The sequence below is a fragment of the Hordeum vulgare genome, chromosome 1H (genome assembly GCF_904849725.1).
Source record: "Hordeum vulgare subsp. vulgare chromosome 1H, MorexV3_pseudomolecules_assembly, whole genome shotgun sequence".
NCBI lineage: Eukaryota > Viridiplantae > Streptophyta > Magnoliopsida > Poales > Poaceae > Hordeum > Hordeum vulgare.
Window position 1 is genome coordinate 489,938,971 of NC_058518.1, and position 15,883 is coordinate 489,954,853.

The 15,883-nt window shown below is 48.9% G+C and overlaps 2 protein-coding genes and 1 non-coding gene across 4 annotated transcripts; all 3 read left to right on the forward strand.

The window, feature by feature from the left end:
• Window positions 1–1,628: 1,628 nt before the first annotated feature.
• Window positions 1,629–3,914, forward strand: LOC123417752 (ALA-interacting subunit 3-like). Its single transcript, XM_045106922.1, has 8 exons — window positions 1,629–1,862; window positions 1,982–2,039; window positions 2,209–2,267; window positions 2,375–2,449; window positions 2,574–2,681; window positions 2,800–3,180; window positions 3,258–3,547; window positions 3,659–3,914. Exons 2-8 carry the CDS (start codon window positions 1,982–1,984, stop codon window positions 3,717–3,719), a joined length of 1,032 nt encoding a protein of 343 aa, XP_044962857.1. The 5' UTR covers window positions 1,629–1,862; the 3' UTR covers window positions 3,720–3,914.
• Window positions 3,915–6,966: 3,052 nt separating this feature from the next.
• On the forward strand, window positions 6,967–7,105 carry LOC123423588. The gene has a single exon (XR_006621208.1). It is a non-coding gene; the product is annotated as a small nucleolar RNA Z247 (small nucleolar RNA).
• Window positions 7,106–12,039: 4,934 nt separating this feature from the next.
• Window positions 12,040–14,868, forward strand: LOC123417768 (chaperone protein dnaJ C76, chloroplastic-like). 2 transcript variants are annotated; one of them, XM_045106923.1, is made up of 9 exons: window positions 12,040–12,412; window positions 12,671–12,799; window positions 12,892–13,021; window positions 13,117–13,237; window positions 13,408–13,489; window positions 13,715–13,765; window positions 13,974–14,012; window positions 14,169–14,265; window positions 14,481–14,868. In XM_045106923.1, exons 1-9 carry the CDS (start codon window positions 12,149–12,151, stop codon window positions 14,609–14,611), a joined length of 1,044 nt encoding a protein of 347 aa, XP_044962858.1. In that variant the 5' UTR covers window positions 12,040–12,148; the 3' UTR covers window positions 14,612–14,868. The 2 variants fall into 2 exon arrangements, with proteins under 2 accessions (XP_044962858.1, XP_044962859.1); XM_045106924.1 differs by having other exon boundaries at window positions 14,484–14,868.
• The last annotated feature ends 1,015 nt before the right edge of the window (window positions 14,869–15,883 follow it).

The following is a 15,883-nucleotide window of genomic DNA, read 5'->3' on the forward strand; positions in this document are numbered from 1 at the left end:
TTTGACGCTCGCTACATATTGCTTTTAACATCACTCCTCCTAACAGTATAACCACATTATTCGGGATGTGGCTAAAAGAGGTTGATGTACATTTTGCTAAACTTATTCGCGTGGGGTCTTGTGCATTGTTGTGGGCAATATGGAATTGCAGGAATGACTTGGTGTTTAACAGACAACGCGATTTTCACTTCTTGCAGGTTATTCACGGGGCTACCGCACTGATCCGCACTTGGTCATCACTCACTCATGTGGACGCCAGGGAGCTTATAGCTACTGGGTGTGTCAGATGGGAGATGGTAGCACAGGGTACCTTCAACCGGTTTGGATGACATCATCTTAATAGGATAGGTGTTTAGTCATTTATATTTCTACCATCTCCGCCTTGGGCATGAGTGATGCCTTGCATCGTTGATTCTTTCTTTGCTTCAGACTTATTGTACTCGATGAAGACTTATTTTGATTTATAATATATGGCCGTATGCATCTCTTGATGCAGAGGCCGGGGCTCAGCCTCTTTTTCTAAAAAAAACGACACGGAGTAAGGCCGCCTGAACTCACACACGTCGGGGGTGAGATGGACGGAGGCTGCCGGAGCTCGTGCCGCACTCGGGACAGAGCTCATGCGCCCGGGCGAAGCCGGGCTGCGCCGGAGCTCGCGGGCGGCATGGCCGGTGTGCTCTTGCAGTGCCACGCCGGAGCGGAGCGCCCGCGGCACGCCGCACCGCGCTGTGGCTGGTGTGCCCAAGGGCCAAGGCAGAGCTCCCGTGCCAGAGCTCACGCGCGCCGGGGCTGCTGCGCTCTCGTAGTCCGGTGTGCGTGCGTGTGTCTCTGCGCGTTGTTCGTTCTCGCGGCAGGTGGGGTTTTTGGCAACCAGATTGAACCAAAACCAGGTGAGTCACGTGGACGTATGCTCGTCTGAGTTTTTTGGCTTTCATCTTCTCCTTCAGGTCAGACGCTGCGCTGCGTTTCCATTTTTCGCGCTCCTTATTCTGTGTGTGATGTGTTGATTCTTATAGTTTGACGTGATCCTCCTCATCCAACCGAGCTCGCGTGCTCACCCAGCCGTGCGTGCTGGCCGCCGCGCATGAGCTGGCCGTCGTGCTCCCGCTGTGCTCACCCAGCCATGCGTGCTGGCCGCGCATGAGCCATGCGGGCTGCGCATGCGTGCTAGCTAGCTACTCGCTGCCAGCCGCCGCGGCCGCTGGCTTGCTAGCTTGCCAGCCGCTGGCCTCCTGCGTGCTCTGTGAGGTCGCATACACCATGTTCGACGAAATGACTAAATAAACGAAAGGTCAATTTAAAGGCCTTCTGCAGCAAATATGACGAGTTAAAACGGACACATCCGGCCACTGTTTGGGTGTGTCCGCAGGCGCTTGAGGGTCCAAATTAACAATGACTGACTGGAGATGCTCACTAAATATACGCGGAAATATTTCTGTGTGGCAACAAAACTTGTGGGCGGCGATTTTCCATGTCAAAAGTGATGCAATGCAATCATGCAAATGATGTTCCAAGACAGGCGCCTGTGCGCGTGCTGTAATCTGATTTCTTTCCGTAACGAGACAAGGTAATTTCGTCCGGCTGTGTTCAGGAGGACATGTATGTACGACTTGTGAGTGAACCCTGTCGTATATATGCACCTGCCTGCACTGTCTGTTTGCGGCGAACGGCTCTCCCGAATCACCGGACTCCAACGGCAGTGGGGTAACCAACACCAACCATCCACCCCTCGCAACCAGCCAAACCACGCGGGGACGACGACCGATCCACCGGAATCCCCTCCTCCTCCTCCTCCGGCCGGCGCCCGGGCAGCGATCACGATCACGGTCACGATCGCGCTCGCTTGACCTGCGGTCGATCAGGTAATTGGTTTGGTATGATCTCCGTTGTCTCTGATCAGGGCTGGTATAAACGTGTGATTCCATTGGATACTACGCGGCCGATCCATCGATCCAGTTAATTAATTTGCTACTGTACGCAGATGAGTGTGTCAGGGTCGGAGAGCGAGGTCTCGCGGCGGTCGGCCAACAAGCCCAAATGTATGATTCTGCCGTCATTATTTGATTCCCCATTCCCCTGTTTCATTTTGGTACATTTGTTAGGCCTTTTAGCATCTCGATCAAACATCGGATTGTCCCTGCAGCTGCAGTTTTCTTAAATGCAGGCGCGTGTTCTTGTGACTAAAATGCATTCCCCCCCTTCTGCCAGATTCTAAATTCACGCAGCAGGAGCTCCCAGCATGCAAGCCACTGCTAACTCCTGGAATCGTAGGTTCACTCACTCCACCGTCTATATTGCCCTTGATCCCAGATCTGACATCAAGGACTGCATCTTTTTCAACCTGAATCTGTAACAGAAAACCATCAATTGATAGGTCATCGGTGCCTTCTCGCTCATCGGCATCATCTTCGTCCCGATAGGGCTCGCTTCGCTTTCGGCGTCGCAGGAGGTAAAAAAGTTCAGACAAGTGCAGTTGGAGTACTGCTTTCTGAAATGCATTTCATGTGCAAAAGATAGTATATGGATGCACAGTTTCTTGTTTCCTAATAATCTGACAATATTGCAAAATGCAGATTGTTGAACTGGTAGATCGATATGACGAAGAGTGTGTTACCGCCAGCGACAAGATAGGGTTCATCCAGGACTCCAAGGTCGACAAGGCGTGCACCAGAAAGATCACGGTGAGATTCAGAGACACATCTTCCCATTCAGAAATGTGTCTGTACTCTGTAGTACATTGCTGGTTACACTAGACAAAAACTTCAGAACAGAGATGACAACATGTCATCTTTGTTTCAGGTGCCCAAGCCTATGAAGGGCCCCATACACGTCTACTACCAGCTGGAGAACTTCTACCAGAACCACCGGCGGTACGTCAAGAGCCGGAGCGACCAGCAGCTGCGCGACAAGGACTACAAGGACCCCAAGGCGGTGATCAAGGCCTGCGACCCGGAGGCCACCACCGGCGACGGCTCCCTCATCGTGCCGTGCGGGCTCATCGCATGGAGCCTCTTCAACGACACCTACGCCTTCTCCGTGAACAAGAAGTCGGTGACGGTGAACAAGAAGGACATCGCCTGGGCCAGCGACAAGAACAGCAAGTTCGGCAGCAACGTCTTCCCCGTCAACTTCCAGAAGGGCGGGCTCGTCGGCGGCGGCAACCTCAACGACAAGCTACCTGTCTGTGACCAAGTGCAGATATAACAACTTCTGACGCAGCACTCTGAACTTGGGATGCATTCGTTGAAAACTTTCAGCTGAGCGAGCAGGAGGATTTGATCGTGTGGATGCGGACGGCGGCGCTGCCGACGTTCCGGAAGCTGTACGGGAGGATCGAGGCGGACATCATGGCGAGCGACGAGATCACGGTGGTGATCCAGAACAACTACAACACGTACAGCTTCGGGGGCACCAAGGCGGTGGTGCTGTCGACGGCGTCGTGGATCGGCGGCAAGAACAACTTCATCGGGGTCGCCTACGTGGCCGTCGGTGGCATCTGCCTCCTCCTCGCCATGGGCTTCGTCGTCCTCTACGTCGTCAAACCCCGGTAAACACCATCCCACACGTTATTATCAAACAAATGGCAATCATGTTCATGTGGAGATCATCCATTGTAGTAATAAAGCAGGAAATAAATGTGTGGATGGATTTTGTTCAGGAGCCTCGGAGACCCGGCGTACCTGTCGTGGAACAAGGAGTCCGGCGAGTACTCGCACTGAGCGGGACGCTGAAATTTTACAAGGCCCGGCCGTACTGTAGATGCAGACATCAGGGATAAAACGTTTTAGTAGCTTCTGTGCTCTTTCTGGTTGTTATTAGCTGGATTTGGTAGTTGATGCAGGCATCGTCTCAAAGGTGTTTTGAATATCGGCCGTAAAATATATATTTCGGCCATCTCGGCCTGGGGCGAGATATATCTATCAGCCGAAAAGAATGATTTTCGGTCAAATTCCAGTCAAATTTTGATTAAATTTCAGCCGAAATTTTTGAAAATAACCGAAATTCGGCCATCTCGGTCTGGGGTGAGAAAAATGCAAAACCGAAAACCAAAACACTAGACTTCTGATGATGATCTGAGGCTCGGGTTTGTGGCTCTCCCAGATCATGATCAGCCTGCGCGAGATGATCTAGGATCTCTATCTGGATGCGGCCATTCTATTTTCTGTTCGGTACATAGCTGTAAAACATGAAATCGGAGAGAACTTTTTTTTATTTCTGACGGTGCTACGGCAGCCTTACGCCTGCCTGAACCTTTGCGTTAATAAACCAGAATACATTTGCAACAGAGTAGATGGAGGGTAGGGAAATAAACAGAAATACATAAAGTACGCATTACAATATCATTCATAAGTGAAACAACATGGTACCCCGGTCTCAAAGCAGACTGGAAGCATGTTCACTGGTGCATCTTGTAAGACCAACGACAGGACGTCATCAGCAGCGGAACGAGTAATTGGGTGGAGGGGCTTAGGCCCTGTTCGGAGAACCTCCGCTCCACAACTCCACTCTCGGAGCAGGCGGAGTTCTGGTTTAAAATGACGGAGCGGCTGTTGCACGGCTCTGCAACTCCCAAAATTTTACGGAGCTGGTGAGACTCCAAACACCTCCTTAGTGTCATCCTGAATACTTTTGCATTCCTTCTCTTCCATATATTCTAGAGAATGACAATGATAACGTGGAGCGACCTTTATTTCCCAATGTTAGAATAAGTTATAGAGTTAAGAAAGTTGTTTAAACTTGTAAGCTATCTCCCTATCTCTTCTCCTCTTCGGTCTCTCTTTCAACCGACATTCTATAATCTTGATCGATCTCTTCCTTGTAAGCCAAGGCAATCGCTCAATATACTCGAAGGCGCAGCGCATGCAAATAAAAATTTCTTACGCGAAGAACAACCAAGAACATGCTACGGAGATGGATCACGGATCGTTACCACTAGCCGCGCAGTGTCGTGCAGCAGAAGTAGATGTGGCAGCGCGTCCCGTATCCTCCTCGTCCGATCTTCCTCGAACAGCCGGTCGTCGGATCCCTCTCCCATGCATAGTCGGTCGCCGGATCCCACGTAAAGGTTCGACGAAGCGGCGTAGGTGCACCGCCTCTAACGGTATCCGCGCGTGCAGGAGGAACACTGTGCGGCGGACTGCTAGGTCCGGATCACATGATCGGTGGCGGCGAGTGGAGATGGCTAGTTGCAACACATGCAAAGCCCTAATGACGGCGCTGAAGCGATCAACCGAATAAGTGTGTCACACCTCCACTATATACATGCGTCCGGCACGGGCTCAACTCTTGGGCCTCGCACGGACCCTAAAGCCCACATGCTCCTTCCGTTAAGCACGCGACCCTTTAGGTTCTCGTTCACTCGGTCGCGAGTCAGATTACATCTGACTCGGCTAGTCGGTAGCGGCCTCTAGCAAGGCGTGCCAACTCCAAGTATCCGATGAAGCTGGTTAGGCGAACCTGTACTTCATACTTTCGTTCCCTTTGCGACACGATATACGTTGTCGTGCTCAATGCGGCATGGTCATCCTTGTTGCCGCACGACCTCTTTCTCGTTTCGGTGAATCTGACCAACATTCGGATCATCTCATAATCCTCATCGCATGGCCATGCTTATCCGGGTCAGATCATTTGAGGGCCCCAGAGTATATCTGTCCTGATCGGAGGGGCAAATTTCATCTTGCTCGACCACGTCTCGCAACATGGGTCTGGACAAACCCGAAACCTACCTTTGTAAGTACCCAATCACGGAGTAATGTTTGGTTGGCCCAAAGCAACTCTGTCACCATCCCGAGTACATGCGTCAGCTCAGGTCTTAGGACATGGAATGTATGTTTTACTAGAGACTCACAAATGACCTATCGTTGCGTCTCATAGTTGGGACTGTCCAACTTAGACCTTAGCTCGACTTGGATCCGACTACGTCGAATCCGACCAGATCTTTTTGAGTCCATATTATCCGGCTAGCATCCAATGCTACATGGTCAGTGAGACCGGACAATCCACGATATCATATGCTAGTCTAGTTGGTTGCACGTCCACACAACTCTTTTGACTTGGGACCATTTAGGACAGTCATCATACAATGTATAGTCTCACAAACAAGTTACATACTTGTTAATACACATCATTGATAATGTCCAAGGACTACCTTTATTCATAAACACATAGAAAATGTTATCATACATGATTGCCTTTAGGGCATATCTACAACACGCCCTGTGTACCTAAATAATTGTAATTGGGGAGAACTAATAGTTTTCCCCAACTACAATTATTTATGTACAGAGGGGGTATATATCAATGCGGCCCGAGACAAAGGGTTCAATGCTTCCAACCAATCTTACCTGGTATCAGAGCCTCTTCGTCATAGATCGAAGATCGCATCTAGCTTACCTCCCTTCCTTCCCTGATCGAGAGTATGTCCACCACGGAAGCAGTCATGACACCCAGCACCATGGGTGCACTGTCCACCACATCATCGTCCACCTTCACCTCATCTTCCAGCACCACACACGTCGCTCTCAGACAAGCACCACATGAGAAGCTTTTCAGGGGAAATTTCCTTCTATGGAAGGCCATTGAGCTTCCCCAAATCAAGGGTGCACAAATGGAGCACCACCTTGATGGGAGAACCCCGGCACCACCGGCCACTCTCACCACTACCAAGGACGGCAAGGAAGAGAGAGTCGCCAACTATGCATGATCCTTCTGGTACGCACAACAGCAATAGCTCCAAGGATATCTGATGGGCTCGCTTTTCCGTGAAATTCTTGCACAGGTCGTTATGCTACAGAAGCCGACTGAAGTTTGGAGTGCCATCCATACCATGTTTGCTGCCCAAAGCCAAGCACAAGCTATCAACACCAGGATTGAGCGTACCAATCTGCAAAAAGGTAACCTCACCATGGCTGAATATATCTTGGTAAAATAAAGAGCCTCGCAGATGAGATTGCCTGCACCGAAGCCGCACTTTCTGATGCGGAGATCACCTTCAAGATCCTTGCTGGTCTTGATCTGGAATACAACCCCGTCATATCAGCGCTTGCGGCTCGGGTTGAACTGGTGTCTGTTCAAGAGTTGTACAACCAGCTCATGAGATTTGACGTTCGCCTCAGCCTCCTTCACGGTACCAACATGCGCCAATCATCTGTCAATTCTACCTCCCGTGGTCGCGGTCGTGGGCGTGGTGGTCACCAGTGGAAAAAAAAAGCGACACAGGTCGCGGGTGTGGCGCCCACCAGGGCGAGCCTTGTTCAGCAGGAGGGGGCTACAACAACAACACATGCGGCTACAACGGCAATACAGGAGGAGGCGGCTTCAACAACAGCAACCGTCGGGCCTCATCCTCTCGTGATCGTCCCCGGTGCCAACTCTACAAGAAATCAGTGCATGAAATCGTGGACTGCTGGCACCGCTATGACGAAGATTATGTCCCTGAAGATCGTCATGTTACCGCAGCTACACGTGAACAAGGAGGAGATGGAGTTTGGTATGTTGACTCTGGTGCAACTAACCATGTGACAAGCGAGTTGGAGCAACTTGCGGTTTCTGAGAGGTACCTTGGCAACAACTAAATTCACACGAAAAGTGGTGGAGGTATGGATATTTGTCACATTGGTCAATCTTCCATTAATTCCCCTACTCTTAAACGTGATCTAGTTCTAAAAGATGTCCTTCATGGACCTCAAGCTGATAAAAACCTCACATCTATGTCTCGTTTAGCCACTGATAATAATGTCTTCTTTCAAACTCACCCTCATTAATTTCTTATAAAGGATCGGGCAACGAGGGAACTCCTTCATCACGGTAGATGCATTGGAGAGCTCTACCCCATTACATCCGGAGCCCTTAGTCGCAAGCGTCGTCAAGTCTACTCCGTCATCAAGACCTCCTTGGCAAGGTGCCAGTGCCAGACCCCGACGCTCCGGCAGTCGCCATGAAACTTCAGAACCTTACCCGATCACAAAATGGAATAGGTGTTGCAAACGGAACCCTAAGTCCTCCTCTTCCCACAACCCCACCAGGATCAGCGAACGCCGCGACGCCCTCGATCACGGAGAGGAAGACGGGGATCGGGTCAGAGGTAGGGAAAGCGAAGTCTCAACGATGACGATCGAAATCGCCTTGAAAGAACAAAACCCTAACTAGAGGGAAGTTCTCTATCCGAAGCTGCACCGAAGCACAGTACGGTTGAAAGCTGGACACGACAGCTGGGCTGGCACGACACAAAAAGCTGGGCCGGTTTGGCCGTGAAAATGGAGGAAATGAGCGGTACAACCAGACACGGTGATGCGGGCTATGCTTGGTCCAAAACCTTTATAAACAGTGTGTTGTGATTATTTGGAGGTAGTAGTAGGCTAAAAAGAGAATTAGGAGATACTACCTTTGCTCTTTGTAAATAAATTACATTTTTAGATAAATGTGTACTTCCTCCGTCCTAAAATAAATGTTTTGCTCTAGTATAAAAACTTTACTAACTTAATATTAAATGTGTGACACTTATTTTAAAACGAAGGGAGTATTATATATACGTTCTAAGTGACATGCCGATCCTAGGGGACAAAACACCTGCAAACAGAGCTCAACGAGAAATGGATTGCGTGGCCCTCTCTAGACGCCCTCCGTTCTAAAATAAAGTTTTTAATTTTGTAATAAACTTGAAACACTTGTTTTATGTCTCAAACATGTATTAAATTTAAAACACTTATTTTAAGACGAAAGAAGTAGTTATTAGCAGCATCAATAGTTTGATCTAGCTATTTCGATCTCCTAAACATCAACGGACATACATACACCAGTTATCCCTTAAAAGCATGTTTTCACAACCGAATACCTTATTAGCAAATATTCAAATTTATACAATTATATGCTACATAAAATCTATTCTAAATATCGTCGGTGTCCGTCCTCCAAGCCCTTGTTGTTCTCGTCCATGCCGATGCACGATGGACATGAGACCTACGAAGTGAAGGCCTGATTGCTGACGAGAAAGTGTAGGACATGGGACACAAGGCCTCGCCATCTTCCATGCCTTATTCTTCTTCGTTGGAGCCCATTGCCTGGACGTCACAAAAGAGGTGAGATTGATGATGGACATGGACGTGCGGGCTTCATGGCTGCGACGCCGGGGGGTGTCATCACCCACGGCGGCTTCACCTTGTCGGGGGCATCCGACTCGGCCTCCTTGACATCGGCTTTGAGGGCTACCATGGCCTCCCACGGCCTCTTCCTCGCACGGGACACAAGGCCTCGCCATCTCCCATAGGCATTTACCTTTGACTCAGAGCCTGACGCCGTGGGAAGGACGTGCCATCGAAGGGGTTGCGCCATCACCCACATGTTGAGACACCAAACGGATCGCACTGTATCCAGCAAGGCCGATATGGACGCATGCACCATTTGCGCAAAAGCAATGGGATCCCGTCAGATCGGGTACGGCCATGCTCGGGTAGACTCCTCTCGGGAGTGACGAAGAGCCATGCAGACGACCATCTCCTCCCTAGACCCGCATGAGACAGGTACCGGTTGGCAGATCGCGAGATCTCAAAGTCGGATTTGTTGCCCGTCATGCCGGTGAAGACCAGTGATTGCCGAAACGGAGATTGAGGGACGAACTGAAGTGACTATAGTTTCAACCAAGATGCTGATGTGGACGTATATATATGGGGTCGGGATGAGACAGGGGGGGCCCAATCCGACTCGCCCAGTTGTGCACGGGACTCATCATAACCGTCTAAAACGTGGGCTGAATATGGGCAATACCGGTTAGATCATCTACGAACTTCCCATACCCGTCTCAAACGCCGGAGGGGGGAGGGGGGGGGGCGTCCGGCCAAGTAGACCCCTCATACCCATCTCAAACGCTCGGATTGACTCATACCCCTCATATTCATTTCAAATATGAGGACGATGTGAAGACTCACGAATACGCCCGGATACGCACGGTCAATCCGTCACGTAGGACGCGACCCCATCACTGACAACCTTTTCTCTTTTCTTAGTTAATCTTTTCTTCTCTCACTTTTTCTTCACCTATTTCGTGCAAGTGTCCGAACATATGAAAAAAAAAACGACTGCGCAGATAAAAAATAAGATCCGATCACTAATCGGACGCGATCGCAGGCGTATATGGGTCATATTTGCTAAGTCCGGCTCTCAGTCCGGACATATATAGTGCTGGTACGAAGGGTGCAGCTGGGTTCTTCGGAGTTGCTCACATCCAGAGTTTTTCAAACGGAAAATACTACAGGACTTGAGTTGTCCCCGATTGCTCTCTAACCTTGCCCGTAGCCGTGCCACGCATATGCAACGTGCGTGTGACCATGCGCCCACACGTACCGTGCACGCTTATGCAACGTTGCAGCTCGTGGCTGCTGCACGTCGTCCTCGAGGCCAGCCACTACAACGACGTACGGTGTCGCCATCCGGGCACGGGCCGGCGAGAGCGATCTCACATGGCTTCACGCAACTGCAGTCGCCCTTGAGTGACGTGTTGGCCTCCTACTTCCATGCAGAAATGCTCAACCCTTGATCGCCAAACATTCTGACAATTTTGCGCCAATCGATTGCAACCTTCATCGCTTCGTTTGAACAAGGCCCATTGGATGAACAAAACTCTGGATTTACTAATCCTCAAGCAAATGAAAAATGATTTTGTGTATGCCGATTTTCATAGAGATGAGTGCAATCACGGGCTGGAGAAGGGACGGGGTGAGGCAGCGTCCCTGACCATGGCTCGTAACCTCATGCCTTTCTCACACCCGAACCCGTTCAATCCTTCGGCTCAGCCTTTTTGTTTTTCTTTTCTCTTTTTGCAAAAAAGGCCGAGCCGAAGGCTTGACGAGTTCGGAGACGAAAGGGGCATGGGATTACGAGGTGGTTGGCGGCGGCGGAGATTATGTCGTCCTGCCGGGGTATAATGGGGTCAGGAGCAATGGAGGCGGGCGGTTAGGCCTATGGACGTGGCCGGGTCAGGGAAGGCAACATTGTCCTGGTCGAGGAAGAATAATGACAAATATAATAAGTTGTTGATGGTGTTGCTTGCAAGCAGGGCGCATGAAACTGTTCAAGTGATTGTGGTGTTGTTGTTCCAAGCGAAAGATTTGTCAGCAATGACAGTCTTCTCGGGTGGCATATCATGTAGTTGTGGAGCCGAGACTCCACACACACCCCTCGATCGGGGGGTTTCCGATCTCCGGGATGAAAATCTATGCATGTCTTGCTGGATCAGATGATGTTAGTGTCTTTGAAGCTGCATGCGGTTGTCATACATAGCAGAAATTTATCCACTAGTGGCTTTGGATGCATCCGGTAAGGCGAACGACACTAACTTAGGATGCAGTGTCTTAGCTATGTTTCTTGGAGTTGGAGCCCACATCCCCTCTCCCGTACTCTTTGATTACGACATCTTTACCGTTGAGAGGTCATTATTTATTTGAGCCTTTTGTGGCGGGCATGTCCGCCTAAAGACATTTCAAACATAATTTAGCTGGCGTGTCACTCTAGAATAGTGGTTTTTCCATGGGTTTACTCAATTAATCGAGTTTTGTGAAGTTTTTGGTTTGATTTTTCTCATAAACTAGATCAATTGCAACTAGTTGGCCAGTCTTCCCGTGTCGAATTGGGACACCGTCATCCCATGTTGTCCGCCAATATTCTTCCCTTTTCCTCCTAATTTAGAGGACAACTTTTGCCCCCAGAATATAGTTGTTCCAACCATCTGTGCATAAATTCGAAGAAAGAACACGCTCATGTAACACCCAATAAGATCTACCACATCTAGATATATAGATCCTATGGAACTTGGACGTGGAAAACAAGTCAACATTTTCTTAATAACCACGTGCCTTTGCTCTGAAAGATGTTGATAGAAAAGAAAATGCTATGAATTTAAAGTTGACAAAATTTCATTGAAAATTCTTCAATCGGAAGGAAGCACTAGATACCAAAAGGATGATACAACAATATGAGTTTCTGCAAGGACCCTCGTGTAAAAGAGCCTCTGGCAAAGCCCTTACAAGTCTGAAACTCTGACTGAAGCAGGGAAGAAGAGATCGGCAAGAAAACCCAACTCTGTTCCCGCCTTCTCCGCTTCTCTTCTCCTCCGTCGTCTCCCACCGCCGGCATTCTCCTCTCGCACTGCCCAACGATGGCTCCCCCTCTCCCCTCGCCGTCGCTGATCTCCACCACCTCGATCCCAACGCTCCGCATCGTCTCGCCGGCGCCGTCTTCCCGCTGGTGCCGACGCGCCGGGCAATCGGCCGCCGCTTTGCTGGGGAGAGCCGCGCGCAGCGACCGGCGCCGGAGTACGCGGGGAAGGAGGTGCCTGAGGATCTGTGCCTACACGGCCGAAGCTGAACACGAGAGGTCGGAGGAGGACGTGGCCGACGATTTCTACTCTGTTCTTGGCGTCGTAAGTGCTCTGAATCAATCCTTACTAATTCTGCAAGCATGTTAATTAGTGCCTAGAATGGAGTAAGATCTAGTGCCTAATCTAAGATCAAAGAAATGTCCACTGGAACCCATATTACTTAGGAAATCTCCAGATCAGGTTTGGTCGTTTGGAAATGATGCTTGCTTTTTCTGAACAAGTCGTTGTCTGCTGCTGATATGTGATATCTTTTTAGAAGAACTGATATCTGACACCTGATTCTGCTTGTTGCACAACCAGATGCCAGATGCAACCTCTGAGGAAATCAAGAAGGCATACTACAGCTGCATGAAAACATGCCACCCGGACCTCGGTGGAGGCCATCCTGATGTCACCAACTTCTCCATCTTCATCAACGAGGTTTACACGGTAGGAGCCTTCAGTGCTACTAGTCCTGTGTTGCTTCATTGAAATGGTCTCTGTTCACAAAGCTAACAGGAGGTGTGGGATTTGAAGAGCAGGTGCTGAGCGATCCGGTGCAGCGTGCGGTGTATGATGAGATCCATGGGTACACGGCAACGGCGACCAACCCTTTCTTTGATGACAGCGCGGTCAAGGATCACGTGTTCGTCGATGAGTTTACCTGCATAGGTATTGATAAGAGGAATTGTTGATAATATTTTTCATAAGAAGTTTGGTTCGTCGTAAGGGAGTCGGTGTGCTTTATCTTGTGCGCGTCGTTTCAGGATGCAGAATTTGCGCCAACGTGTGCCCCAGTGTCTTTGAAATTGAGGACGATTTTGGGAGGGCAAGAGTCTGCTCCCAGAGGGGTAGCCCGGAGCTCATTCAGGATGCCATTGATAGTTGGTGAGAATACAAAGGCCACGATAATATTTATTTGGACTTTATTACCTGCCAATTATCCCCAACACTATATCGAAGTCCTTGCGAGCTTTTCGGATTTTGTTTTACACTTATTTTATGTAGCGCAAATGTTAAGCTTGTTTCACTGAACTTTCTTGTATTTCCATTTCCAGCCCAGTTGACTGTATTCACTGGACTTCTGCTGCACAACTTTCACTCCTTGAGAGTGAAACACGAAGAATAGAAAGGGTCAATGTAAGACGACTTTCTTTCAGACATACAGTTCTACATCTCTATATGATCATATAAGCTATTGATTACTTATGAGGACCCTGTAGTTCACTTTGGTAGCAAAATGCGTATTATTCTCAGAACTCCAAATAAAAGTATACACAAGAAAATTCTTGTGTTTACTCTGGTTTATTATTTTAGATAATTTGTCGTTTCAGTATTATAATTCTGGTTTCCAATTTTGAGCAGGTTGGACTAATGAATGCTGGGATGGGAGTTTCAGTCAACGTGTTTCGAATGGTAATAGTCGCTTCATTCATGTGATTTTATTTTCTTATCTAATTTACTCCCTAGGCATGCTCCCAAAATTTCTTGTTAATGTTGATAGGCTTTTGGCTACCATAGTACAAAATGCAGTTCAGTTCTGTCCAAATCCATGGGTCTGTACATATGGCCTGCTGCAATATGCTGTTATTTACTTGTTACTAAGATACTTCTTATTTGGCAGGCAAGTGCGAGTTGGGAAAAGCGACAAGCAAAAGTCTTGGTATAATCCTTCCCATTTTGTTCGTTTGTATAATGCCATATTCCCTTGAGAATTTCATCATTGTTTCCCAATGTCATATGTTCGACCAGAACTGAAGATATGCCATTGGTTAGCCAAGGTACTAAAACAAGTATGTAAACATATCTCCTTTTACAGGAAAAAATCAGAACACGGATGATGAACCAAAATAATTCAGACACGACTAGTCCTTGGAGTGATATCTGGGGATCTCCAACGCGATACCAGAACACTGGTAATGTTTCTGCAAATAACATATCCTCAATAAAATACTTCCATTAGAAAAACATATCTTCTAGCAATACATCTTTAGTCGGTACCATAATGAATTTGCATCACCTTCCTACGAAGCTGATAGAACAATATTGACTCAAAACAAGTGTGTTCTCTTACTGTCTGTCCATTCCTATATGGTTGTACTACTGAATCTGATTAATCAACACCAAACAGAAGACGTAGAAGCATCAGAGAGAGCGAACAGAGCAGAAGCAGCTGCTAGGCGATGGAGAGAGTACTCAAGGAAAGGTGCCGACAGGCCTCCGAGATACAAACTTCCAGATGCAGTAGGCAACAAAGAGTAGCAGCAGAACAGAGGAATTTTCTTCTTGATTCCTGCTGATATCATTTGACCACATTTAGCTACCTGTGTACAGTCTAATAGTGTGTAGAGATAGATAACCAAGAAGATGTAGCTCCCTCTTTCTTCTGTCAAGATTCTCATTTTTCACCTGTAAATGGTGATGTAGCTGATGTTAACGAACTGTGGAGTACACGGAGCCAATTGTTAAACATTCAGAGTGTAACATGGCAACCTGAGACCCATGCATCTTCTCTTACACGTGCTTGTGCAGATGAATTCCGGGTTCAAATTTCCTTGGGCAGCAGCCCGGACGGCAATCACCGACACACCCTGGTGTCGGACGGCGCCAACATCTGTCAGAGGATACCCTGCCCAGCAATACAGCTGCATATCTTCTACACAATCATGATCACAGGTTCACAGCCAACTCTCCCTGCTCCCCCTTATGTGGCACTCTGTTTCACCCGGGGAGCACCCTGCTAATATATGTATGGGGCATAGACTGAATGATGCTTCATACGTTTTTTTTAATGAAAATAGGATATACCCCCGGGCTCTACATCTGGACGATGCATACATCCATTTTATTAATTATTCATAGAGATCATACAAACTAATACATCAGTCAGCCTCAAGCCACCGTCTAGGCAACACATGTTGCTACTCCTATCCCTTGATGAAGGTGTGCCGAATATCCGGGACAAAATACCAAACAGATATCCCACCAAATCCTAACATCTATAGCCGGATGCCCCATCCCAGCCACACAATGGGACTGGATCTGCCTCCACCATCTTTTCACTGGTCCATCTCCAGAGCCAAAACATACGCATCTTCCTTGCTAGGTCTGCCGTCGGCGCCACCACGGCGCCAGACAGCGCCACCATCCTGCACGTATCCGTCCACACGCGCCTGTCGCCGAACCACTGCAGCGCCATGCCGCGGGGATCCACCGTAGGGCTCGCGGTAGATAAAACACCGCTCCTCCTTTTGTCCCATCCACCCAGCACGTACTCCAAAATGATGTCCTCGGGATGAAAACGACATCGAAGATGCCATCATCGTCCGATCCGGGAGATCCAGATCTAGGATTTCCCCCGGAGCATCATGAGTGGGGTGTCACGACCTACAACAACGATGTCTCGAGATGGTAACGACGTCATAGACGCCGCCATCGTCCGCCATGATCGAAATCGGCGCAGTTTTCACCGAAAATCGCGTCCCCCCGATCTCGCGACTTGGTGGAGCGGGGGGGGGGGGGGGGGAGGCTCGC

Coding starts and splice junctions, on each gene's coding strand:
- LOC123417768 (XM_045106923.1), top strand. CDS start 12,149: ATGGCTCCCCCTCTCCCCTCGCCGTCGCTGATCTCCACCACCTCGATC. Junction 13,022..13,116: donor CGATGAGTTTACCTGCATAG/GTATTGATAAGA, acceptor GCGTCGTTTCAG/GATGCAGAATTTGCGCCAAC. Junction 13,766..13,973: donor CAGTCAACGTGTTTCGAATG/GTAATAGTCGCT, acceptor CTTATTTGGCAG/GCAAGTGCGAGTTGGGAAAA.
- LOC123417752 (XM_045106922.1), top strand. CDS start 1,982: ATGAGTGTGTCAGGGTCGGAGAGCGAGGTCTCGCGGCGGTCGGCCAAC. Junction 2,040..2,208: donor GTCGGCCAACAAGCCCAAAT/GTATGATTCTGC, acceptor CCCTTCTGCCAG/ATTCTAAATTCACGCAGCAG. Junction 2,450..2,573: donor CGCTTTCGGCGTCGCAGGAG/GTAAAAAAGTTC, acceptor TGCAAAATGCAG/ATTGTTGAACTGGTAGATCG.